The following is a 24,511-nucleotide window of genomic DNA, read 5'->3' on the forward strand; positions in this document are numbered from 1 at the left end:
TTGAGATCGTTACCAAAACTGGCATTTACCTTTAAAAAACGTCAGGCTGGAATTCTCCTTTGATTAGTTCTTTTCGACCTCTTTCTCAAATGGCAAATTCCATCCAACAACATGCGTTTGAAATGAACATACCATTCACAAATTACGCAAGTATTTATTGTGATACAACATACATGTAGGCCCTACATGTTGTGAGAAGCTGTACACATAAAAGAAGAAACATATAATGTACATTTACATGTATATTGCAAGTAGTCAAAGTCCATGCTTCACAATTGAATTCACCATTTTCCATCAAGTCACCTGGTCCAAGCCCCAAAACAAGTCATTGTCTCGGTGGTGCAGTAACAAACAATACACATACCAGCCCCCGGACTTCCTCATCTGTTCTCAGACACCCAGACAATTTTTTATAGAGGACATAACCCCTGGATAAAGCTCATGAGTTTATTTCCTGGATAAAACCAACCTTCATTGACTTTACGTGACAGTTTATGACTTTGTAGACCATGACATATTATAGTAGTATTTTTAGGTACACATTTCCATATAGGTACGAGGATAGGGAATTCCCCACTGTACTCTAAATGTGATAATATTGATAATAATGACAGTTGTAATTTATGTACAGTAGGATATGAAAAAAGAAACTGAAATTGCTAGTACATGTACGTGTACTGTAGGTAAACATATCATTATGTGTTTGCATACATGGAATAGCCATGAGTAGGCCTGGGTCGGAACTGACGGAATACCGGAATCCGCCCGTTGTGTGTGGGGTCTGGTTTTGTTTTTTCTGTTCTGGTATTCCGATAAAACAACATAACAAAAAGTTTCACATTTTCTTCTTCTGAATATTATCTTTACATAATCATCAAGTATGTTTTATTCAGTCTTATCAGTCATAACCCAGGTTTCTTTGTTACAATTTAGGTGACCACCGAGAAAAGTATGATGAGAAGACGGGGAAAAAACTTTGCTGATGTTTACGTGGCCATCTTGTTCTTTTTGTTAGTAGCTATGCTTCATGAATGAGACCCATATAGAGGTTGGCAGACTCTATATGTATCACTTAGCTTTATTAGACTAAACAAAGAAAACAAGATGGCCATGTAAACATCAGCAAGTTTTTTCCCTTCTCATAATATTTTTCTCATATTTTTTGAATGAATGTTTGTTTAAAAATTAATTCAATGTTGTATAATCTGTGACTTCTTTTTATTTCCCCATTCGTGAATTCATTTAGTGGGATACCAGATTCCGACTGGCGCAACGCTGGCGGATTCCCAATCCAAACAATCTGACATGACACGGCCTAGCCATGAAAATAGCAATAAAAGATAGATATATCTAGTTGCTGTAGCATATTTTCAAAACTCCTCATAAAATGAAAAATATTCTAATAAAAACTTTGAAAAAGACAAATTGCATTATGAGGACACATTCTTTAAAGGTACATGTAAATGCCAGTTTTGGTAACGATATCAAAATGAGTTCATACAGAATCCAATGAAATGACCACCAAAGTGTCTGTTTGTATTTAAATATGTGCCAAAGGATTCTGGAAGAAATTGTGTAATTGCTGAGAAATTAGCAAATAAGCACAGGCACGACATTCAAAGCAATAATAATACACTGTCCCACGTGCGCTTATCTGTGTTAGTGATATGAGTGTGAATATTTTTCAGCGTAGATTTCAAGATTTCACAAAATTCAGTTTATGTGACTGTACCAGATCTAGATTCTTGATGATAGTATATACTGACAATTAAGCCTGGTTCTACAGACTTTTTCATGAAATTAGTGTTTACTGCAAGTCTGCAACTACTGGCATTTCTCTTTAAAATTGAATCTGATAATAATTTTGTGTAAATTAGCAAATGCAACAAGAGAAGTTGCCCCCACCATATATCAAATAAATACATCATTTGTCTATTTGAAAGTTTCCCAAAGTTTGGTCATTTCGACTTTTAAGAAATTATTACATGTGTAGCCTTTTTGTGGTCTCCCATTTTCTGCAAACTTTAATACACCAGTATGTGAGAACTACATGTACATGTACTGTATGATTTTTTTTTCATTAGTAGAGAATAATACAATGGGTAGGATTCTCCTAAAGTATACCTGTGGTGTGCACGTGCATGTACACATAAAAATAGGATGAAGAAACTTAGAATCATGGAGGTAAAAAAGATAAAGTGACAATGAAATGCAAATCAACTCTATAACAGTAGCTATCGATTTCTAAAAAAGAAGTACAAAAGATTACACATGCTCTCTTGCCTCTGGTGACAACCTTTAATGCTGCTATTTCGATTTTCGTGGGAAAACTGAAAATTGATTAGTGTTAAAAATAGATCATTGCAAATATTTCCAATTTCATTTGATCACAAAATACGATTGAAGAACCTGTCTGAATAATTTTATCCTTGCGGCATCAAAGTGGCATCGTAAAGGGAATGTGTTGGATGGTTCTCCATTAAAACTCCATGATAGAACACTGTCCGGAAGAAGGTCCTTGTTGCAAAATGAAAATGATAGTACAAACTTTCTTTAAATAGTGAAAGTGTGCTCAATATCATTGAAACATTAAGCAAAATCAGTAAATGAATGAATAAAAAAGCAATAAATAAATGAATAGATTTAAGATTTTCAATAAAGTTAATATATATGAATTAATGAATAATAAATGTTTTTCTTGTTTAAAAATTTAATAATATATCATCTACATGTAATTTTGTTGGTTTTTGTACAAATCAAACAGAATACATAATTTTGTATTCATACATCAGATTATGACTTAAATAGACGCATGTGAATACGGTTCAAAATCTCCCCCTGTATTTATCATTGTAAACTTCCAAGTTTGCTCCCATCTTAGCTCTTTATTAATCCTCAGCATCGTCGTCGTCATAGCCTTAATATTCCTTGAAACGAGGTTCTCCTTTATTACCGCATCTATACTAATGAACCAAAATTACCCTTCAAATTTGTGCCTTGGATCTCATATATTGATTCTCATATTGCACTAGCCAGAGGCCATTCTGGAAACAAGTTTAATAATCACGGGTTGAGCCGTGAAAGCAGTAATGCTAGAGATGAAGCGATGAAATTGGCAACGATGAGGCAAGAAGGCATCTTATTTTCAATCAAGGGTGCGTTTATACTTCCCATTTGCAGTCCCCAATTGGCGTTTTCTTGCGTGTAAGTTATGAATATAGTTGTGCCCGCTCTTGTCAGTTAAAAGCCGATTGTAAACACTATTAATCTTAAACCCACAAAAAGGAGCGTTAAATGATCAGTATTTCTCCAAATAGACGGTTCACTAGGAAGCATAAATGTAGCATACATGTAGATCTGTTCTAATCGTTTGATATCATTGTATATACAAACAAGTTTCTAGTTTGATTGAGATTGTAATGTCGCAAACCTCCCCAACTTAACCTCACCTCCTGTGTCATTGCTTCATGCACCCTGAAAAAGGAAAGCTCAAAAGTACTCTGTGGATGTGCGCTCGTGATTGAAGTTTTTGATTAGCGTTTTAAAACGCTGATTCTGCCTTTGCAACAAAAGCATGAACGCACCCCAATACACCCAATGAGTTCAAATCTTGATGATGTTAAGAGTGATGCATGGATGCGGTTATAATGGTCTTGAGTCATTCTACTTTCTTGGCTTCCCCGAGGAGCCAAAGTGAGGAAGAAATATGAGATTTGAAGAGGCCCTCCCAAGAAGATTGCCTCTTCATTTTCAAAACTTTAATGAATTGCGTGTTTACTGTTAGATTTTCTTCCATTATAAAAAGAAGGGGTAAACTATGTGTGCCTATTTTGTTTATACTGGGTTTAACCCAGTAATATTAGGCACATATATACTATGTAGAAAGATGATAATTTCAAATTCTATCAATCAACAGGAAAATTTTCAGAAGAGTAAATAAACCTATCACTTTTATCAAAAGTCGATGAATAATATGGGATTGGAAATGAATTTGGATGAATCGGTTGTGAAATAATAGGACAAATTATTGTTTCATTTTCCCAAAGTGTTTTGAAGATAGGAATATAAATTTTGAACCTGGAAATGTATTCACAAAGCATTGACCTATAAAATGGATTCCCCCATCATAATACGAAGAAATTTGGCTTGAAAAACAAATTTCCTTTTATTATTGTCCATACAAGGAAAAAACATCCAAGAGACATTCGTGACCGTCACCGTACAGTCTATTATAATACATCCTCATTTTAATAAAAGGCACGTTTGTACTTCCTTGTGTAGATTGCTGTGTCCCACTCATTCATTTCTGTGTAGGATTTAAAAGAAATTATGTGTGGTACGTGTATACTCTCCATGTACATTATTCTTCCTTCCTTGTATACATGTAGAATGCCAAGGATGATAACTATTGACATTATCAGACAGCAAGTTAATAAGCTGTCAGTTTGATGACAGTTGCCTGCTTCTGGTTCTCTCAATTATGAGAAGCAACTGTTTGATTATTGTCAGCGGGAAATCAAAGAGAGAGAGACAAAAAAAACAAAACAATATGGTGTCATACCCTTGGGTTTGCAAGACCTTTAGCCATGAAAACATTTCAGCGGAATGAACAGGAGAGGGGGGGGGGGGGGGGGGGGGGGACAGGACTTTTGGAGGAATTTTCATCAATTTTCAGGAAGAGTTCAACATTTAGAATTTTCATTAATTAACAACTTTCTGAGAAATATACAAGAATATCAGAATGAGTGCACAAACACATTGGTTGATTGTGTTTGTCATTAAGTTTCAAGTCCAATATAATGCTAAAACGAGCCAGGCTATTCTGAAAGGTTGTCCTTGTAGTGAATTCCGTGTTAAAATTCAATTTTACTTGCAGACTTGTAGGCCCGTATTCTGTAGTCTGGTTTAATATAAGTCTGGTTTTAAAGGAAACCAAAACCCAAGAAGAGAAGCAATCTTATTGGAAAGAGTAAAATTGGAGGAACATTAAAAAAAAGTTATATCAAAATCAGTTAAGAAGTAAGCAAGTTAGGGATGTTTAAAAGGTCTTGTTGTACTTTCTTTGGGGATCCTCAAATTGGCAAACATTTCCTATTATTTCGTTATTATTTTTTTCTCTCATTTTCATTAGTTTTCCCCCTTTTTGCAGGAGTGTGTATGTGTGGTGGGATCTCACAGTTCAATGTGAAATAGTTATTTAGACAAATCACTTTTTATTAGCTCCCATACAGTACTATCCAACATTTATTGCCCGAGCTGTACATGTATCAAATTTGTATCAAACATTGTTAGTTTGTGGACCTGAGTTTTCCCATCAAACCAAATACTCAAGCTCATACATGTATGATGTAGCATAGCCTCCAGGACGAAGAAGGGGCAAAAAGGAAAATTTCCTTAAATTCCTGGCGACTGAACATTCCTGAAACTTTCCTTTGATTTTTTTTTATTTCTGGAAAGTTTCCATGCCATTGCAACCCTATAAACCATGACCTGATACATGCTTCAAAATCATACCTTTCATTTGTGTTCAATCTGCATACAGTATTTGGCTTAACATTTACCCCGTATTATGCCTCATACTACTTGAAAATTATGTCCTCTGTGTTTCTAAGGTGACCACACAGCTTAAGATTGGTCTGCGACCCGATTTCAGAATAAAATGTAGTAGAATTTGATGCTAATATTGAAACATTGAATATCTTACTGTGTGATGTTCTAAATGTAAGTCATTGTCCGAATACCTATGTTCAAATCTGTGACTATGCTATCATCCTTCTTTTATAGAATAAAAGCGAATTTAATATCTACATGTACATATAGTCGTAATGATGTCATGGCATTCGTACGATTGGCTACGATTTGAAACTAATTTGGCCTTTACTCCAAAATAAAGGCTTGCAATCTTTCAAGATGGTGATATTAGTATTCTTTCAATTAATTTTAACCTCATATGTTCCATTCACATTTTCAGAAAATGAACAAAATGCAATTTGTTCCAAATTCTGATCTCGAACAGTCGTAAGGTGTGCGGTGGCCTTTACATGTATAAATGTGGATTAAAATTTTTTACCCAATTACGGGATCCGTACTGAGACATCTTGTCAACTGTGTTCATCATGCTTATTTACATAGATATCCATTTGTCATCTTTGTTCAATCAGCTACAGTACACGCACTTGCACAATATTTGGTTTTAATAACCGATAATACTAGACTCTCCCATCTCCTTGAAATATTTGTCAAATCACCATCACATCCAAACAATGTTTCAAGGGGGTACAGTACTGTACACATTGGATTCGATGTATGTACAGTCGAATGGTTGGTTCATTGCTTGGAGGGGGGGGGGGCACTTACATTGACAATAGGATACTATGCACGGTCAAAAAAACATGTAAAAAGGATGTCTTTTACGTACGTAACGTAAAAGGGTGTCAAAAACACTAAAATAATGAAAAAAGGTATCTATTTCGCTAGGAAAGCTACGTGTTTAGGGTCAAATTTGCGAGGGTTTAAAAAATCAAGACTACAATGTTTTATAAAAGATGTACTTTTTGCCCCAGGAGTCAAAACTATGTGATTAGAGTCAGACTTGCGCGAGTGGGGCTGTACTAAACCCAATGATGTACATGTACATGTAGGTAAAGGTAAAACCGACGACCGACATAACTTTGAAACATCGCTGTACTTGTTTAGGGGTTCAATTCAGGGAAAATACTTGCCAATAGTATTGATTTGATTCCAATACTTGTTAAGTGTGAAAGAAACTTATCAACAAAAGAATGAGAGAAAAAAATGAGCCATCCACTAATCTTCACAAGTTTTCTGTGCAACTTGGTCTTGATGTTAAAAATTTCAATTTTGCACAAACCGTTCATGTATACATGTCTCAACACAAAGAGAAATAAATCAATACATGGATATTATGAAAATAAATGGAAATCTGAATTCGGTAATGCGTACTTTAGCAAAATTTTCTTGGAATTGCATCTCTTAGAATTATCCCAGTATAGCTACATTTTACAACGTATTAGCTTCCAATCGGATTACCACATCACATATCAATTGTACCCTTTTTACATGGTATTATTGTTATAAAAATTTACATTGCATCTGATGTTCATATTACCCAAATGTGCCAGAATTAGTGTAATATTGCAAAGTCTAAGAACCAATTAATGCAATAATTGAGAGAATCCTAATCTTTTTGTGAGACCTAACAAAGCTTTCCATTTTGGTTTGCATGCAGGGAGGGGGGGGGGAGGGTCTAATTTCTAGGTTCTTGTAGGAGACACATATCTCTCCACTAATGGTGATCGATTGCCACACTAAGTAGTAAGCTTGTAACCGATTTTGCAATCGGCAACCGATTCCATTCGATTTCACAACAATCGGCGATCACCTGCCGATCTTCGATCATGCCCCTTGAAGGAAAAAATCGGATATAAAAAATCGGCATAGATCTATTTACAGTGCAGTCAGAACATATTTCAAGATTTTTCTATTTAGAGCTTGTTAACAATGGAATAGTTCGAACAATCAGATTCCTGGAATGTCAGAAAAGACTCGCAACAAGTTGACCTACTTATGACCTACCGGTAGCTGCGCTGACTGGTATGGTGGGAGTGGAACTTTAGATGAATGTATCGTATAATACAAACAAGGAACATGTACTTGTACTGGGATTGTCATTTATCCCGCCCATGAGTGCACACAAAGGCCAATAGCAATGAAGTTTGAGAGCTGTGTGTGACCGCATGGGTGCATAATATTACATGCATTATGTATGCTAGTGCTTATGGTGATAAATCCCGCCCATGAGTGCACACAATGGCCAATAGCAATGGAGTTTGAGAGCTGTGTGTGACTGCATGGGTGTATGACTGCATGAATATGTTGTACGCATTATGTATGCTAGTGCTGACAAATCCCGCCCATGAGTGTATACAATGGACGAATAGCAAGGGAGTTTGAGAGTTGTGTGTGACCGCATGGGTGCAAGAATAAAACATGCATTATGTATGCTAGTGCTTATACTGATAAATCCCGCCCACGAGTGCCCACAATGGCCAATAGCAATGGAGTTTGAGAACTGTGTGTGACCGCATGGGTGCATGAATATTACATGCATTATGTATGCTAGTGCTAAATGCTGATAAATCCCGCCCATGAGTGCACACAATGGCCAATAGCAACGGAGTTTGAGAGCTGTGTGTGACCGCATGGGTGCATGAATGTGTTGTACGTATTATGTATGCTAGTGCTTTCGCTGATAAATCCCACCCATGAGTGTATACAATGGACGAATAGCAAGGGAGTTTGAGAAAAGTGTATGATTGAATGCTGTGTTGTATATATATGCTAATAGGTTCATGATGCTAGTGATTGCCCTGCTTAAATCCCGCCCATAAGTGCACACACGACCAAGGGAAGAATAATTGCAAGGGAATTTGAGAGCTGTGTGTGTGCATGGATGAGTTGCGTGTTGTACGTATTATGTAAGCCATACTTGCCCTGATATTATCATTAATCCAGCTAGTGAGCTAATTCAAAGAATAGCACCGTCAATCAAACCCACCACGTGCACATGCCAAAAGGTAAAGAAGAATTCTGCGCTAGCCCTTTCATGTCTGTGCGGTACCAGTTTTTGGCTCTGCCCCAAAACTATCTTGTATTGTGTGCTTGCGCGCATTTAGTAATTCACTGATATTGTTGAGAGGGTGGGTATACAGAAAGATCGATACTGAGGCGTGACTTAACTTTTTCGAGGACTGTTTCGGAGAAATGGCAAGTAAGCTATTTTCACAAAATGGGTGTACTTTGGAATGGTTTTTGGGCGTGGCTGTAATCATATATTATAATGAGCGAACTGAGCTGAGCTCAGCTTAAAAAGATGTCTCGCCGATCGTTCATTGACCTGTGATCTATGAGAATTATTTTACTTTGCTGGAAGATGCGTCATTCGGTTAATCACTCATTTTGTTGTAAAGCAGTAACACCTCAAAACCCTTTTAAAACATGTTCCAAATGATCGCGCATGTTGGCGACTTCCATTCCTAAACATTCGTCTTTGTGACTTTGTCAAGAAGATGCGCGCGACCGAGAACAAAAGTTTTATGTATTCCTTTATTTTTAAACATCGCCGATTCGATTTTCGATTCGATTTCGATTTTAGAAGCTTAACTGCCGATCCGATTTTCGATCTGATTTTTGATCCGATTTACAACATTACTAAGTAGCCCATGGGCACTGTTTACTATGCATGATTGGTAATAAAAAGCGCCATTTCTTACCGCTATAAATTATTCTCCATGTTTTCCCCCTCATCCAGGCCCTTCAAGACGGAGCAAGAAGACATTTATGGAGGGCTAGAGGATTTGGCTGAGTAAGTACATGTATGGGATGGTTTGCACAAGCGATGCTTGAAAAACAAGTACGGATATCCTTATATTATGATGTGGCAATGTAAGCTTTTAATGTGATTGCGCTTTTAATGATGATAGCAATACACACATCCTTGGCTTTGAAGAAAACATCAGATAATTCAACTTCAAAGTGACAAGCCTTGGGGAAAAAAGTATACATACATGTATGAGATGTGGCTTTTTAAAACATCATCAAAGTGGTAATTGTTAAACAATGCCATCATCAAAGTGGTAATTGTTAACTACGCATTTGGCAAAAGTTATTCAGTAGTCTGGGCTGTGATGTCGGCCGTGGTGTTGTTATCTAATCTAATTAGGTATAAAAGTTTTATCTATTTGAAAGAGGCAGTTTGAATATATGTATACATGTATGCAGGGGGAACACTTTTGCATTGATTTTAAAAATACTTCATTCTATATTTTATTGATCATGTCCAAAATGGCAGTGATAGACTGTCAGTGTCAACACCAATTTAAGAATGAATTTTAGAAAGTCAAACAACACCATTGGATTCTTAGTCTCTAATATTGTGGTAAACAACAATGACAATGCCTTGAATACAGTAGTCTTAGTGTACATTTTGCTCATTGTTTTCTTTCAAAATTTTTATGACGATTCAAGAAGTACAGTATACCATTTCTGAATGTATGAAAAGAGAAAGTGAAAGTGTAATTTGCACATGAAAATTCAAAAGCTTACTGATTTTATTTTTTCCATTTAGATCAACATTTAAAAGATATATTTGTGTAGAAAAAAGGTTATCCTTTATCTGTCCTTTTTAAAACTAAAGTGGACATTAAAAGTGGCATTGGTCATGGTATCATTGACGTACATACATACATGTATGCAGCCAATACTCCAAAACCCTTATCGATGGTTCAGCAATTGGCACGCAACTCTTGTGATATATTCACTTCTCTTGCAAAGTGCTGTTTTTAATGGGAAAGAGGCGATTTGAAATAATATATCTGTATATATTGGGGTAATAATATATTTTTAAAGCGGTAAGACATGTTATGTAAGTTATTGTTTAGTTTAGCTTTGTAAGCAGCCAATTAAAACAGTTCTCAAACCAAGATGAAACATGTGTACAAGTGCATGTATTACAACTAATAAACCCTGAAAACAACTATTATTGAGAATGAAAAGCTAAAACTACAAGGCAAACCCCGATTATGTAAATATGCATCTTATAGACACCTAAATAGTACACATAAGTGTATGGGATGAAATTAAGATGGTGTTTCTGGTCACTTTATATTTCAATTTTTGAAGCACTAAATAACTATTTTTTCTTGGCTTCATTTTTGTAACATATCGCAGACACAGGTGACAAGTGTGACCTTCTAGCTCAGATTTTTTAAAAGTCAAACCAATGTTAACCAATCACTTTAAGCACTGTTTGAAAGTTGATTATTATTATTAATGATCATCATTTTCTGGATGTTTGCTTTTCCAAACAGTGAGCATGATCTTGCAAACGAGGGCGACATTTACGACACGGTGGATGAAGACGAAGGGGACAAGATTTATGACGATCTGGTCAATATTCGGCGAGAACTCACCAGCCAGAGGGCTCAACGACAAAGCGAGGTGATTAATGACCTGTGTGAATACACTTGAGATGAGTGTTTCTATCTGTTATTGTATGAGTAGCTTTGTTCACACTTTCAACAATTCTACATTTATCTTGAATATTGATTTTTAATATATTGATGAACAATTTTGGAAATCTGGGCCCTGTTGTACAAAGAGTTACGATTGATCTGATCAATCGTAACTCTGGAAATCCATCAGTGTCATAATTCTTCCTACAAAAAAATTGCACAATGTCCTTTTTATGCAAAGAGAAGCACAGTGAATTTTCAAGAAAACAATGAATGCATGAATATACATCATAGTTAGAAAATATTTTGAACAAACATGCACAATAGATGTTGACGTTGCTGGCTGTCCATTGTTGCGATTGATTGGATCAATCATAACTCTTTGTAAGACGGGGCCCAGGGAGCAATGGGTCAATCATGACTATGGAAAGCCAGCAACACCAACATCTCTGCTTTGGCAAAAAAAAATCTGTTTATCAAAAAAGTATATGTATATAATGGTAGAGTTATAAGAAACAAACATGGCTGTCTCAAATGGCGCTAAATTAAAACATGCTCCAGAATTTTTTCCCACTAGTCAACAGTAAACGCAAGAGTATAGAGAAAGTAAAGTTAAACAAAGCAAAGAGGAAGCTTTACATGAAGAAACAGCATCTGTATGATTTCAATTGTTGCTTTTTTATAGATATTTTGCCATTTCTATGATAAATCAAGTAACCTGATTTTCCTGTGTAGCATACTAAATGTTTTGAAATAGAGGTTTATAATGTGAACCAAGCCAATGAAGATGATGGTTTAGTTGAGGAAACATTGTGTGCGGATTGTTGAGCTTCAAGCACTCTGTTAATGTGTAAATGTACTTATTATTATTTATTCAACATTTGAAATAAATTTACATAGAAAAACATGGTAGCTTAAACTGCATGAAAGAAGATATTTACAAGATAAAAAAAAACAAGGAATATGATTGTTAAATGTAAACTTTCAAGAGCTATGAAATGCTAGAATTGAAATGAATGTAGGAAGCAGTTTAAGAAGCAAATGAACATTTTCAAAACAGTTATGATTATGATAACTGATGATGAGGTAATACAATAATGGTGATTAAGATCATTATGTTTATGATAGTGATAATGGTAATAATGAAAATAATACTTGCAATATCAAATATCGATATGAACAAATATAAATCAAGATTTATATAAAACATTTCATGCATTAATTTGCACTGTAAACTTGACTTGCATTAAAAAAATATTGACACAAAGATGTGAAAAACATGCTTCTGCATTTGTGTACTCTGTACATAATTATGTACCGTACTTGCATAGATTCAGGATATTAAATGAGTTAGAACTACATGTTCATAACCATAAGATATTATTTGAATTAGTAAGTGACATATATCTAAAGTGGTTGTTTATTATCATTTCAGCCTAAATCAGCAAAGCGGGATTTCTGCCGGACAGAGATAGTTGAGACAGAAGGGAAATACGTTGAAGCTCTATCCATGCTGTGTGAGGTATGTATCACGATGATGGGTAAATTGCGACATGGTCCACAACAACTTGTTCTATAAACCACTTGGTTTAGAACTACTTGGTGTGCAACCACTTGGGCTAGAACCACTTGTTCTACTCTGCTTCATCTACTAGTACTCTCTGTTTGGTCTCATCCTACCTGGTCTGATTCTAGATCTACATGTTTATCCACTTGGTCTACAATCACTTGGTTCAGAAGCACTTGGTCGACACTGTTTCATCTACTTTCCATTTGGTCTCAATCTCAAATGGTCTAATCCTAGGTCTATAACCACTAGGTGTAAAAACACTTGGTCGACACCACTTCATCTACTTCCTATTTGGTCTCATTCCACATAGCCTAATCCTAGGTCTATAACCACTTGGTCTATAAACCCTTGTTCTACACTGCTTCATATACTTTCCATATGGTCTCAGACCACATAGCCTAATCCTAGGTCTATAATCACTTCAATGGTCTAGAACCACTTGGTCTACAAGCACTTGGTTAAAACCCTTCATCTACTTTCCGTTTGGTCCCATCGCACATGGCCTAAATCTAGGTCTATAATCACTTCAATGTTCTAGAACCACATGGTCTACAAGCACTTGATCAACACAGCTTCATCTACTTTCCATTTGGTCCCATCCCACATGGTCTAATCCTAGGTCTTTAACCACTTCAGTGGTCTAGAACCACTTGTTCTACAAGCACTTGGTCGATACCTCTTCATCTACTTTCTGTTTGGTCTCATCCCATAATGTCTAGTCCTAGATCTATAACCACTTCAATGATCTAGAACCACTTGTTCTACACCGCTTCATCTACTTTCCATTTGGTCTCATCCCATAATGTCTAGTCCTAGATCTATAACCACTTCAATGGTCTAGAACCACTTGGGCTACAAGTACTTGTTCTCCACCGCTTCATCTACTTTCCTTTTAGTCTTATCGCACATTGTCTAATCCTCGGGCGTCTACAACCAGTTTGTCTACTAATCAAGTAGTCCATCACAAGTAACCCCATTCATCATTTTGCCAATTTCCATTTGGGCTACACCCATTTTGTGAAATATCCATTTGGTCTACCACCATATAGTCCATATGATGAGATGATCTGTTTATTAAATCAAATTTTCTTTTATAAAAGTGTTAAATAAATTGTGTAGATGAAGTGGAAATTAGACCATTTGAGCGATCTAGACTATTTAGGTCAAGTGCTGGTTGGACTAAGCGGTAATGACTTGTAGACCATATTTGTTGGAGACCATGTGTGTTTATCCATCATAGATTTGGGAATTAGATCATTTGGTAGTAAACAAGCAGTTATAAAGCTAACATGGTTTCACAGAGCTGGTAGTAAACGAGCAACTACAAAGCTACATATGTTATACGGTTTCATTGAGCTGGTATAAAGTTAAGCAAAGCTGTATAATCAAAGGTTCATGTTCTTTGGTAAATTGAAAGTTGAAAGTGAAATATGATTTTTGTCTCACCTGCGAAGCAAAGTGAGACTATAGGCGCCGCTTTTCCGACGGCGGCGGCGACGGCGGCGGCGGCGGCGGCGTCAACATCAAATCTTAACCTGAGGTTAAGTTTTTGAAATGACATCATAACTTAGAAAGTATATGGACCTAGTTCATGAAACTTGGCCATAAGGTTAATCAAGTATTACTGAACATCCTATTAGAGTTTCATGTCACATGACCAAGGTCAAAGGTCATTTAGGGTCAATGAACTTAGACCATGTTGGAGGAATCAACATCGAAATCTTAACCTGTGGTTAAGTTTTTGAAATGTCATCATAACTTAGAAAATATATGGACCTAGTTCATGAAACTTGGACATAAGGTTAATCAAGTATCACTGAACATCCTGCATGAGTTTCACGTCACATGACCAAGGTCAAAGGTCATTTAGGGTCAATGAACTTTGGCCGAATTGGGGATATCTGTTGAATTCCCATCATAACTTTGAAAGTTTATGGATCTGATTCATGAAACTTGGACATAATAGTAATCAAGCATCACTGAAAATTTTGTGCAAGTTTCAGGTCTCATGATTAAGGTCAAAGGTCATTTAGGGTCAATGAACTTTGGCCGAATCAGGGGTATCTGTTGAATTACCATCATAACTTTGATGGTTTATTGGTCTAGTTCATTAAACTTGGACATTAGAGTAATCAAGTATCACTGAACATCCTGTGCACGTTTCAGGTCACATGACCAAGGTCAAAGGTCAATGAACTTTGGCCGAATTGGGTGTATCTGTTGAATTACCATCATAACTTTGAAAGTTTATGGATCTGATTCATGAAACTTGTACATAAGAGTAATCAAGTATCACTGAATATCCTGTTTGAGTTTCAGGTCACATGATCAAGGTCAAAGGTCATGTAAGGTCAATGAACTTTGGCCATGTTGGGGTTTTTTGGTGAATCTCTGTAAGTTTATTGGTCTAGTTCATAAAAAGTGGACATAAGAGTAACCATGTATCACTGAACATCTTGTGCGAGTTAGAGTAGTATTCAAAGTCAGCACTGCTGCTATATTGAACCGCGTGATGCAGGTGAGACGGCCAGAGGCATTCCACTTGTTGTTCTTTAGAATTCAATTGAATTAAATTCAAGCAATTATCAATGACCATGACTTATTTCCTTTTTTCTTCAGCAGATTACATGATATACTTTCATTTGATATGAAAATTTACACTCTTGTTAGTAATTTTCACTTTGACAAGAAATAAAATATAACACATGAGTCTTTTTACAATGAGAAAACAGTTGTCAGACATCCACTTAAACTGTTTGTGAAGTCATAGTATAATGGTGAAATGAATGATATTGGTTGAAATTAGTTTTGTTTATCTATAGTGTACAGACAATCTCAATATCAAATCAAATCCTATATAAACATGTAGGCCTTCCTCATAAGTTTTAATAATAATAATAATAATAATCCGCTTTTATATAGCGCTTAATCCATCGAAACGACGTTTCTAAGCGCTTTACAGATATATTTTTACATTTTACAGATTTACATTTTACAGATGAAGGTACATTTTCCTTTGTAGCCTTTGTCATTACTTATGATTTCATAACATTTTATCAATTTCCTTTCAGCAATTTATCAGACCTCTGAAAAAATGCTTAGAAAGATCAGAAATTGACAGGATATTCCTGAACATTGAGGTAAGAACCAACCCACACTTATTTACTGTGTTTACACTTGATCGGCTTTTAGTTCAGAACCAAAAGCTGATGCAGAATCGGCTTTTGGTTTATCTTGCACTGCGTTTACACGCTGTTACAGCTCGTTCTGAACCGCGTGCCGATGCAAAAACCTGAAATAATTCGCACACCATCAATATACGTCATAATAAAGACAACGCTGGATCAGTGCGCTTACAATTATGTCACAATGGTAAAGTAAATGAAATGTGCACCAATTGCCGATGCAGAATCGGCTTTCTGTTTACACGTAGTAAAAAAGCTGATTCTGCATTGGCTCGCGGTTCTGAACCTAGTACTTTTGTGGCGCAAACTTGCCAGTTCTTAACCGCGAGCCGATGCAAATTAATCGCGTTTACACGCTATGAAAAAGCCGATGCTGCATCGGCTCGCGGATCAGAACTGCAAGCCGATGCAAAAGATGATTAAGTGTAAACACAGTAATTATTTATTACATCTGATGATTAAACGATCCCTGGAGCATGATGTGTCCAAATAGTGATTTAAATGTCTAAAAGGTTGTCATTTGGTATACAATAATGTGTGGGGGTGGGACAGGGGGTGCCCCCCATGATTTTTCAAGTAATAAAAAAAATAGGACAAAAAAAGAACAGCAAAGGGCGGAAAGGGAAGAAAGAAGAGCCATTTGTATAAGGGTTTAGGACTGTTTAAGTGTACAACATCCCTGTTATTCAACAGAGGAAAAAGTGGTGTTGCCTTCATGTCGTCTCCTTCCCCGTATCTAATTACTGTGGGATTGCTTTAGGCTATACTTTTATCTTCTTGCCCTTTCCTATTCTTAAATTGTAAGTTGGCAATTATAATTCTGATCAAGATGTATTGATTGCCATCATCCTAAACCATATCACAGGAACTTCTGAGGCGGCACAAAGGGTTTTTAAGAGACCTGGAAGACGCTTACAGGAGATCCAGTCCGACCATGGCCCAGGCCTTCAAGAAGCACAAGCCAGACTTCCTTATCTATGGCTTCTACTGTGCGCACATGCTTGAAGCTCAGAACTACATAGAGAAAGTCAGCAATAACCCTACAGTCAGGGCAAGGATTGAGGTAAGGTTAAAGATCAGGGCCTCAGCTTACAAAGGGTTAAGACCCATCCGATCAACCACAACTATGGAAAGCCAGCAATGCCAATATTTAAAACGTTTGTTTGTTCAAAGTGTATTCTAGATGATGTATACTCCTGCATTCATCCGTTTCATGACAATTCAGTATGCTTCCTCTTTCCTGTAGAAAATTATGAAAATTATGATCTGGATCAATTACAACTCTTTGTAAAATGGGACCCAGGTGGGGGCGTCAGGGTCTAGGGGTTTAGACTCTCGTCTTTCAATCTGAGGGACATGGGTTCGATTCCCAGCCATGACGTGCTTTCCTTCAGCAAGAAATTCACCCACATGGGGCTGCACTCAACCCAGGTGAGGTAATTGGGAAGTAACAGGAAGTAATTCCTCAAAGAGCTGTGCGCACCGGAATCGGTAGACTAGCTTACATGTAGCTGGGGTTTGTAGGAGCGCCTTGAGTACCTAGCAAGGTGGATACTCGCGCTATATAAATCCCATATTGTTATTTATTATTATATCATGGTTATTTCATAACTTGTCTAATAAGTCTGCTGTGCAAGTCAGTGTAGTGTAAGTCTTAAGTAGTCTTAGAACATTGATTCATTCTACATTTTCCACTTTCCACTCAGGTTTATAAATGGCCATATTCTGAGAGCTAGGTAAAGAACTGAGTAATTTTGCTAATGTTATCAATTAGTACATTATCAAAGTTTATAAATATGTAAAAAAATGTATACCCCTCAAAAATAAGATTGAAGTGGGTAGTGTACAGTCAGGCAGGTCTTTTGGGTAGTTAAGTCTGTTGCAAATGGTCAAATGATCAAAATCCTTCTGCAGGTTTGACTAGTGCTCATTATATTTGGCTCAAACAGTGGTCTTGGGCAAAGATGAAAAAGACATATTTTCTAATTTGTTGGTATATTATGGAAACACCATATTTTGTAAAAAAAAATTAGGGTATCAATAGTTGTGTTCTGTATCCTCAGGCAAGAACGCAATAAAAATCCAGCTATTATTTTCCGTATCTGTCAGGAATGTGAGAGGAGAGCGAACGATAGGAAATTCCGGTTGCGTGATCTACTAAGTGTCCCTATGCAGAGAATACTCAAGTACCATCTTCTTTTAAAGGTGAGAAATAGTTCATATTTCTTCAGTTCTTGAATTTGGTAAGTTTAAATTTTTTGAAAAATAAATTAATAAATAAGTAAATAGATAAATAAATAGATAGATTTTGAATAGATAAATCAATAAATAAGTAAACAGATAAATAGGTAAGTAAGTAATTAATTAAATAATCATGAATAAATAAATAGATAAATGCATACATACATAAATAAATAAAAGGAATAAAATATAAACTGATAAGGTCCTGCCCAATTTTCAAATTAAAATTCTAGTGTTGGCAAAGATATGAAGTTTGCTACATCACTTTAAATCATTAGTCACATGACATGCTCCAATGGGAAAATTATGTACTTAACCCTTACATCAAAAGTATCAATTCTAGTTATAACTCTAAAACTATTCTGAAATGAAAATCCTATTACAACTTTAACCTTAATCACTTATCTTCAAAGATATTTAGTCAGGAGCAACATTAGGTCATGTTATATTTCAGATATATGAACTTTATCATAACAAAGTTTATCAGGAGTTTTAGATACCAAATTTACAATGGAATATAAACAGGTGCCTTCTAGCATGGGAGGTCCTGATCACAATGTGCTCCGACAGTAACATTTGGCCTGATAACATAAAGCTAATACCTTGGTCACATTTGCTCTACGGCGGCTGTACTGCGAGTCGAAAACAGTTGTTTTATTCATTTTTATTCATACCACCTATATGTAGCTGGTACAAAAAAATGTTAAAACGGCTGTTTTCGATTCGCCTTTCGGCTGCCGTAGAACAAATGTGACCAAGGTATTGGCAATTGATTGTGGTGCTGATTTTTGCGATTGATTGTGCTTTGATTATGATTTTGTTTGGTCAGTCATAAGAGTCATCCCCACGATCAATTACTAAGCTATTAACGCATGTTATACAAGGCCATACTTTGTAATAGGGTGAATTATACATGTAGGAATAGATGAATGAACAGGAAACACATTGTTCCCATTCAAACAATTAAGAGTTTCTATTGAAAATTGTGTACTAAATCCCCAGTCTATCAGTAGTCATGTCCTTTTAAAGGTTTTGTTTAACTTTGTGAGCAGCCGATTTAAAAAATGTTCGAACCAAGATGAAACATGTGTACAAGTGCATTAGAACTAATAAACCCTGAAAACAACCATTATTGATAATGAAAAGCTAAAACTACAAGGCAAACCCTGATTTTGTAAATAGGTGTCTTATAGATGCCTAAATAGTACACATAAGTGTATGGGATGAAATTAAGATGGTGTTTCCGGTCACTTTATATTTTTATTTTTGAAGCACTAAATAACTATTTTCGAACGCAATTTTTTCTGGGCTTCATTTTTGTAACATATCACAGACACAGGTGACAAGTGTGACCTTCTAGCTCAGATTTTTTTAAAGTCAAACCAATGTTAACCAATCACTTTAATACTGCATGTGAGTAGTAAGAAAGAGAATCAATACCAGGGGCCCGTTTCATAAAGAGTTGCAACTGCTTTCGCTTTGCCATAATGGCAACTACCATGGTAACATGGCTCAGCAGCCAATCAGAATCAAGATTACCATGGTAGTTACCATAATGACAACTCTTTAACTCTTTATGAAACAGTACCCAGGGGCCGTATTCTGAAAATCGTCTAAAGAGAAATATTCTTGTATCTTTAGAGTTACAATAAAATCCGTATTTTGAAAATTGTCTTAACTTTTCTTGTAACTTTTACTGAGCACGTATGATGTCAGAGATATGATAATGCGTAAATGTATAATTGGCGCATATTATGTCTGTGCGCAAGATAAAATATCGAGTTACAAGGTATTCCGAAAATTCTCTTATCTTTACGTTCTCTTAACTTCCTTGGAAAATACAATAAAATTTACAAGAGGTGGGGGGCTATTGTAACTTATTGTTGCATGCGATATTTGCCCGTCTGCAATAATTATTTCTTGCTGCATCCCGCAAGAACATCATGTTTTACAAAAGGAGACATTCAAAAGACATAATGATGAGAAGAGCTATGTGCATATTTAGCACAGAAGCGCACAAGCATAAGCGTCGGGGGCGCAAGGAAATTACGCCTCATATCAACAATGCGCTTCATTATTTTTAAGAAGAGATGCTTCTATTGGTTGGCCTAAGCATATAACAAGCTTAATAATTGGTTGATGACAGAATATTGGGCGTGTCAGAGATAAAATAGGGGACGTCCTTACAGAGATAAGACAATTTTCAGAATACCAATTTAAGAGAATTTTAGCGCGCTGTTATCTTGCTGACTTACAAGATTAGTTAATAGAAAAGTTAAGACAATTTTCAGAATACCACCCCAGGTTTTTTTAGCTGTTCCATATACATGTTGGAGGTATCGTTAAGTAGACTACTTTTAATGTATGCATGAAATTGTCTAACATTTAATATCAATTTAAAAGATTTTTAAGCTGTTTTAAGAAAGGAAGTTCAATGTAGAAGGCTACTTGTATTATGCATGTGTGGCAGGTTTGAAAAAAACTCCCCCATTACTTTATTCATTTGTTTCATGATAAATGTGCCACCATCATTCATCATCACCATAAGAGGCCTATTCAGCATGGACAATGAGTGAGAAACTACAAATTGAAACAAACGTTTAGCTGAACAATGAAACCCAAGTGTAGGAAAGAATAAGAAGAGAGAGATCCCTGGTAAACTATAAATGAGTTTTGTAATCACATGGGCCTGTATGCTGAACTCTGGTTTGAATTAAACCCTGGTTTTAAGTCGTGGTTTAACTATGGAGAGCCAACTGGAGCACAAATCCCTAACAGTACACTTTCAATTTATTAACTCACATAACATCCAAATTGTTTGTACAACTGTCGGGGAATGATAACTAAAGATTTTTTCTTCATTATAAAAGCAAAAGGAGACAAAAAAGTAAAACATAAGAAACATACAATATAAACAAAATTTTTGAATTTTTTGGCTCCCCATAATGATAGTACAGAGATAGACCACGATCTACATGTAAGTTATACCGGACTTCAGAATACTATCTAAAGAAAGAAACAATATGAGATGTGTTCATGGAGTTGAATGAATTGTGGTTGACCAATCTCTGAAGATTAACGCTCTTAACGCAGGAATTGTCAAGTATTCATATGATTGATTAATGATAGCATTGTGTTGATTTGAACAGGAATTGGTAAAGAGCACAGACAAAACACATCAAGAGAGGAAAGAACTTGATGAAGCACTTGATGAGATGCAGGTATGTAAAAGGGCTGTTGCGCTTTAGCCAGCGTATGTCGACATACAGACCATCTCTAGGCTGTTCAACCCTTGTATCTCAAAATGAAAATATGTTGATGACGGCTCAGAAAAAGCTGGATTTTATAGTTATTGGGTAGCAACTTTTTATCTGCCTCAAAAGAGTTCTTCACAGGTATCGGGAGACTTATTTTCAGACAATACGAGGCTGCCACCGTTGCTATGTAATTACAGCCTTTTCTAAGCCACCCTCAAATCTTTCAAATTTTGAGGTACAAGGTTTTATCAGCCTAGCCACAATATGGCAAGCCATTTTCTCATTTTATACTATTTCTTGACATTAAGGAATGACCTTTGATAACAACACAAAATGATTTCCTGATGTAAAGAAGCTGATTTCATTAAATTCTGGATATCAAGAATTAATGCAAGATATCATGAAATTGGATGAAATGACGAATCAACTTGCCATTCATACATTGACAAGAACTTGCTAAAATGTTCAAATAAGATCCTTGAATTGCTTGCTTTAAACCATACTTTTAATAATGAGTAACAAAGAAATTGAATACAACATTGCTATAACAAAGAAAGGTAAAATTGCTGCTCATTTTCGTAAATGGAGGTTTGACTTTTGAACATTCTCTGTCAATAATCTTTATGCACTGTAAATATTTTCATTTCTATGTTTGGTGTATGTAATTCTCTTGATTTATTTGTAATTTTTTGTTAAATGATTATGTTGTTAATTGTTAAAAAATACTTAGTTCAAAAAAATGTAAGTTTAATTAATAGCAGCCCTAAAAAAAGTCATTGCTATGTTCATAAGATGACTAATCTTCAATGATAAGAGCTCACCCCTGAAACTTTGATGTGCAATACCATATGCGAAAGACTTTATGGCAAAAGACGTTATTGATGATTAAATCATGGAACTGATATAAATGATAGATAATAATAGAAATGATGCCATCCATCTCTTTTTTTTTTTCAGGATGTTTCAATGTATGTGAATGAGGTGAAGAGGGACCATGAACTCATGCAGTACAATGAAACAATCCAAGCAAGGTAAAGTATATCAGTCATTCTGTTCTCAGAGACTGCCTGCTTATGCAAACATTCATTTTCCATAGATACCTGGGGGCCGTTTCATAAAGATGTTTGTAAGATAAGAACGACTGGTGAACCTTTCTTATGCGCTTAACCCTCGCCAATGCATATACCATTTACCACAAGAAAGGATCACCAGTCGTTCTTAAAGTCGCTCTTAACTTACGAACGGCTTTATGAAACACCCACCTGGTGGGTGTTTCATAAAGCTGTTCGTACATGTAAGTTAAAGGGGAATGAAACCTTTGGAACAAATAGGCTTGTAGAAACAGAAAAATCAAAGAATAAGAATAAAGAAAGTTTGAGAAAAATCGAACAAATAATGAGAAAGTTATGAGCATTTGAATATTGCAATCACTTATGTTATGGAGATCCTCCCATTGGCAATGCGACAAGGATGTGTGATGTCACTGATGAACAACTTTCCGTTTGGTGGACTATAAAATACCCTCAAAATGTCTCTTTTTGCTTTTTCTTTAATATGATGATACAAACTCTTTATCCATGATGTACATGTATTCTTAAAAAAATGTGTATTACATGCCCTCATGTAGAAAGAACACATGATCTATGTAGATAGATGTGATAAAAGAGGCAATTCAAGTGAAATATATACTAAAGTAATGGGGAGAGTTGTTCACAAGTGACATCACACATCTTTGTCGCATTGCCAATTTGTTATCTCCATAGCAATAGTGATTGCAATATTCAAATGCTCATAACTTTCTCATTATTTGTCTGATTTTTCTCAAACTTTTGTTGCTCTGTTTCTTTGATTTTTCTGTTTTCACACAAGCTATCTTGTTCCAATGGTTTCATTCTCCTTTAAGAGTGACTTTAAGTACGACTGGTGATCCTTTCTTATGGTAAATGGTATATTCATTGGTAATGGTTTAGTATGTGAGAAAGGATCACCAGTCTTTCTTTAAGTCGATCTTAACTTTATACGAATAGCTTTATGAAACGGCACCCAGGTGGGTGTTTCATAAAGCTGTTTGTAAAGTTACAAATGACTTTACGCATGACTGGAACATGATCTTTGGTCATAAATCAATTATATAGGGATATATCACTTGGCATGAGAAAGGATCACCAGTCGTGCGTAAAGTCATTCGTATCTTGCGAACAGCTTTATGAAACACCCACCAGGCAGCATATGTATGGTATGCAGCTCAGTTTCCAGTTTGTTAATCTGTTCTTTGGTTGATGAAGTGTGATGTTACTTGAAAATCAAATTTGGTATATCTTGAGATTTGATGTAGATTGTATCTTGCTGACATCAGACTTTGTAAGAAGTGATAGAAAGTTTAGAAACCCTGCATTAAAAGTTAGGAAGAGTTGTGCTAGCAATCTGAATTTTGGCATAAAACAGATTTAAAGTGGTGTCATGTTGTCTAAATTCCATGAACATCCATGTGCCCAATTGAGACATTGAATTTGGTGAGTTTTCAACAAAATACTTTAAATTCAAATCTCGCACATCAGCGGTCACCGCCTGCAGGCTGCTTCATGCATGAAATGTTCTCATGGATGGCGCACATATTCACAAGATCTGGGCCCCGTCTTACAAAGTGTTATGGTTGATCCGATCAACCGTTACCATGGAAATCCACCAGGGTCTTAATTTTTTCTGCAGGAAATTTGCACATTGTCTTGTGTAACCTAAGAGAAACACAGTGAATTTTCAAGAAAACGATGAATGTACATCATAGATAGAAAATATTTTGAACAAATATGCATAATCTTGATGTTGCTGGCTGTCCATACTTGCAATTGATCAGATCACTTGACACGGGGCACCAGATATCTCATTAGTTCTACACATGCCAGCCAATACATGCATGGCAATTGATTATCGTTGTCTTTGTCTTTTCGTACGCAGTTTGGTCGGTTACAGAGGGGAAAGTCTGAACACCTACGGAAGGAACCAGAAAGATGGTGACTTGAAGATTAGAATTACAGGGGCCAAGAAAAAGTAAGTCCTATCCCGATGGTCAATAATCACTAAATCCCTAAATAGTGCTGTTTGATATTTGATTTCAATGTTTGTTGATAATCTCTTGCGAAGTATAGCTGATATGACAATATTCCACCTAGTGAGAAAATTAATTATATACGTTATGAGCTGCAATTTCTGTGAGAACAGGGAAGA

The 24,511-nt window shown here is 35.9% G+C and overlaps 1 protein-coding gene across 4 annotated transcripts in view; it reads left to right on the forward strand.

Moving 5' to 3' along the window:
- Positions 1-24,511, forward strand: part of LOC121429281 (guanine nucleotide exchange factor VAV2-like) — an 80,687-nt gene that overhangs the window by 22,541 nt on the left and 33,635 nt on the right. For all 4 annotated transcript variants that reach the window (XM_041626275.1, XM_041626276.1, XM_041626278.1 and 1 more), the window contains exons 4-12: positions 9,332-9,385; positions 10,890-11,019; positions 12,469-12,555; positions 15,675-15,743; positions 16,654-16,851; positions 17,898-17,993; positions 21,179-21,250; positions 22,244-22,317; positions 24,242-24,334. In XM_041626275.1, coding sequence (XP_041482209.1) covers positions 9,332-9,385; positions 10,890-11,019; positions 12,469-12,555; positions 15,675-15,743; positions 16,654-16,851; positions 17,898-17,993; positions 21,179-21,250; positions 22,244-22,317; positions 24,242-24,334 — 873 coding nt within the window. The remainder of the gene's footprint in view (positions 1-9,331; positions 9,386-10,889; positions 11,020-12,468; positions 12,556-15,674; positions 15,744-16,653; positions 16,852-17,897; positions 17,994-21,178; positions 21,251-22,243; positions 22,318-24,241; positions 24,335-24,511) is intronic.

Source organism: Lytechinus variegatus, chromosome 15, assembly GCF_018143015.1.
Source record: "Lytechinus variegatus isolate NC3 chromosome 15, Lvar_3.0, whole genome shotgun sequence".
NCBI lineage: Eukaryota > Metazoa > Echinodermata > Echinoidea > Temnopleuroida > Toxopneustidae > Lytechinus > Lytechinus variegatus.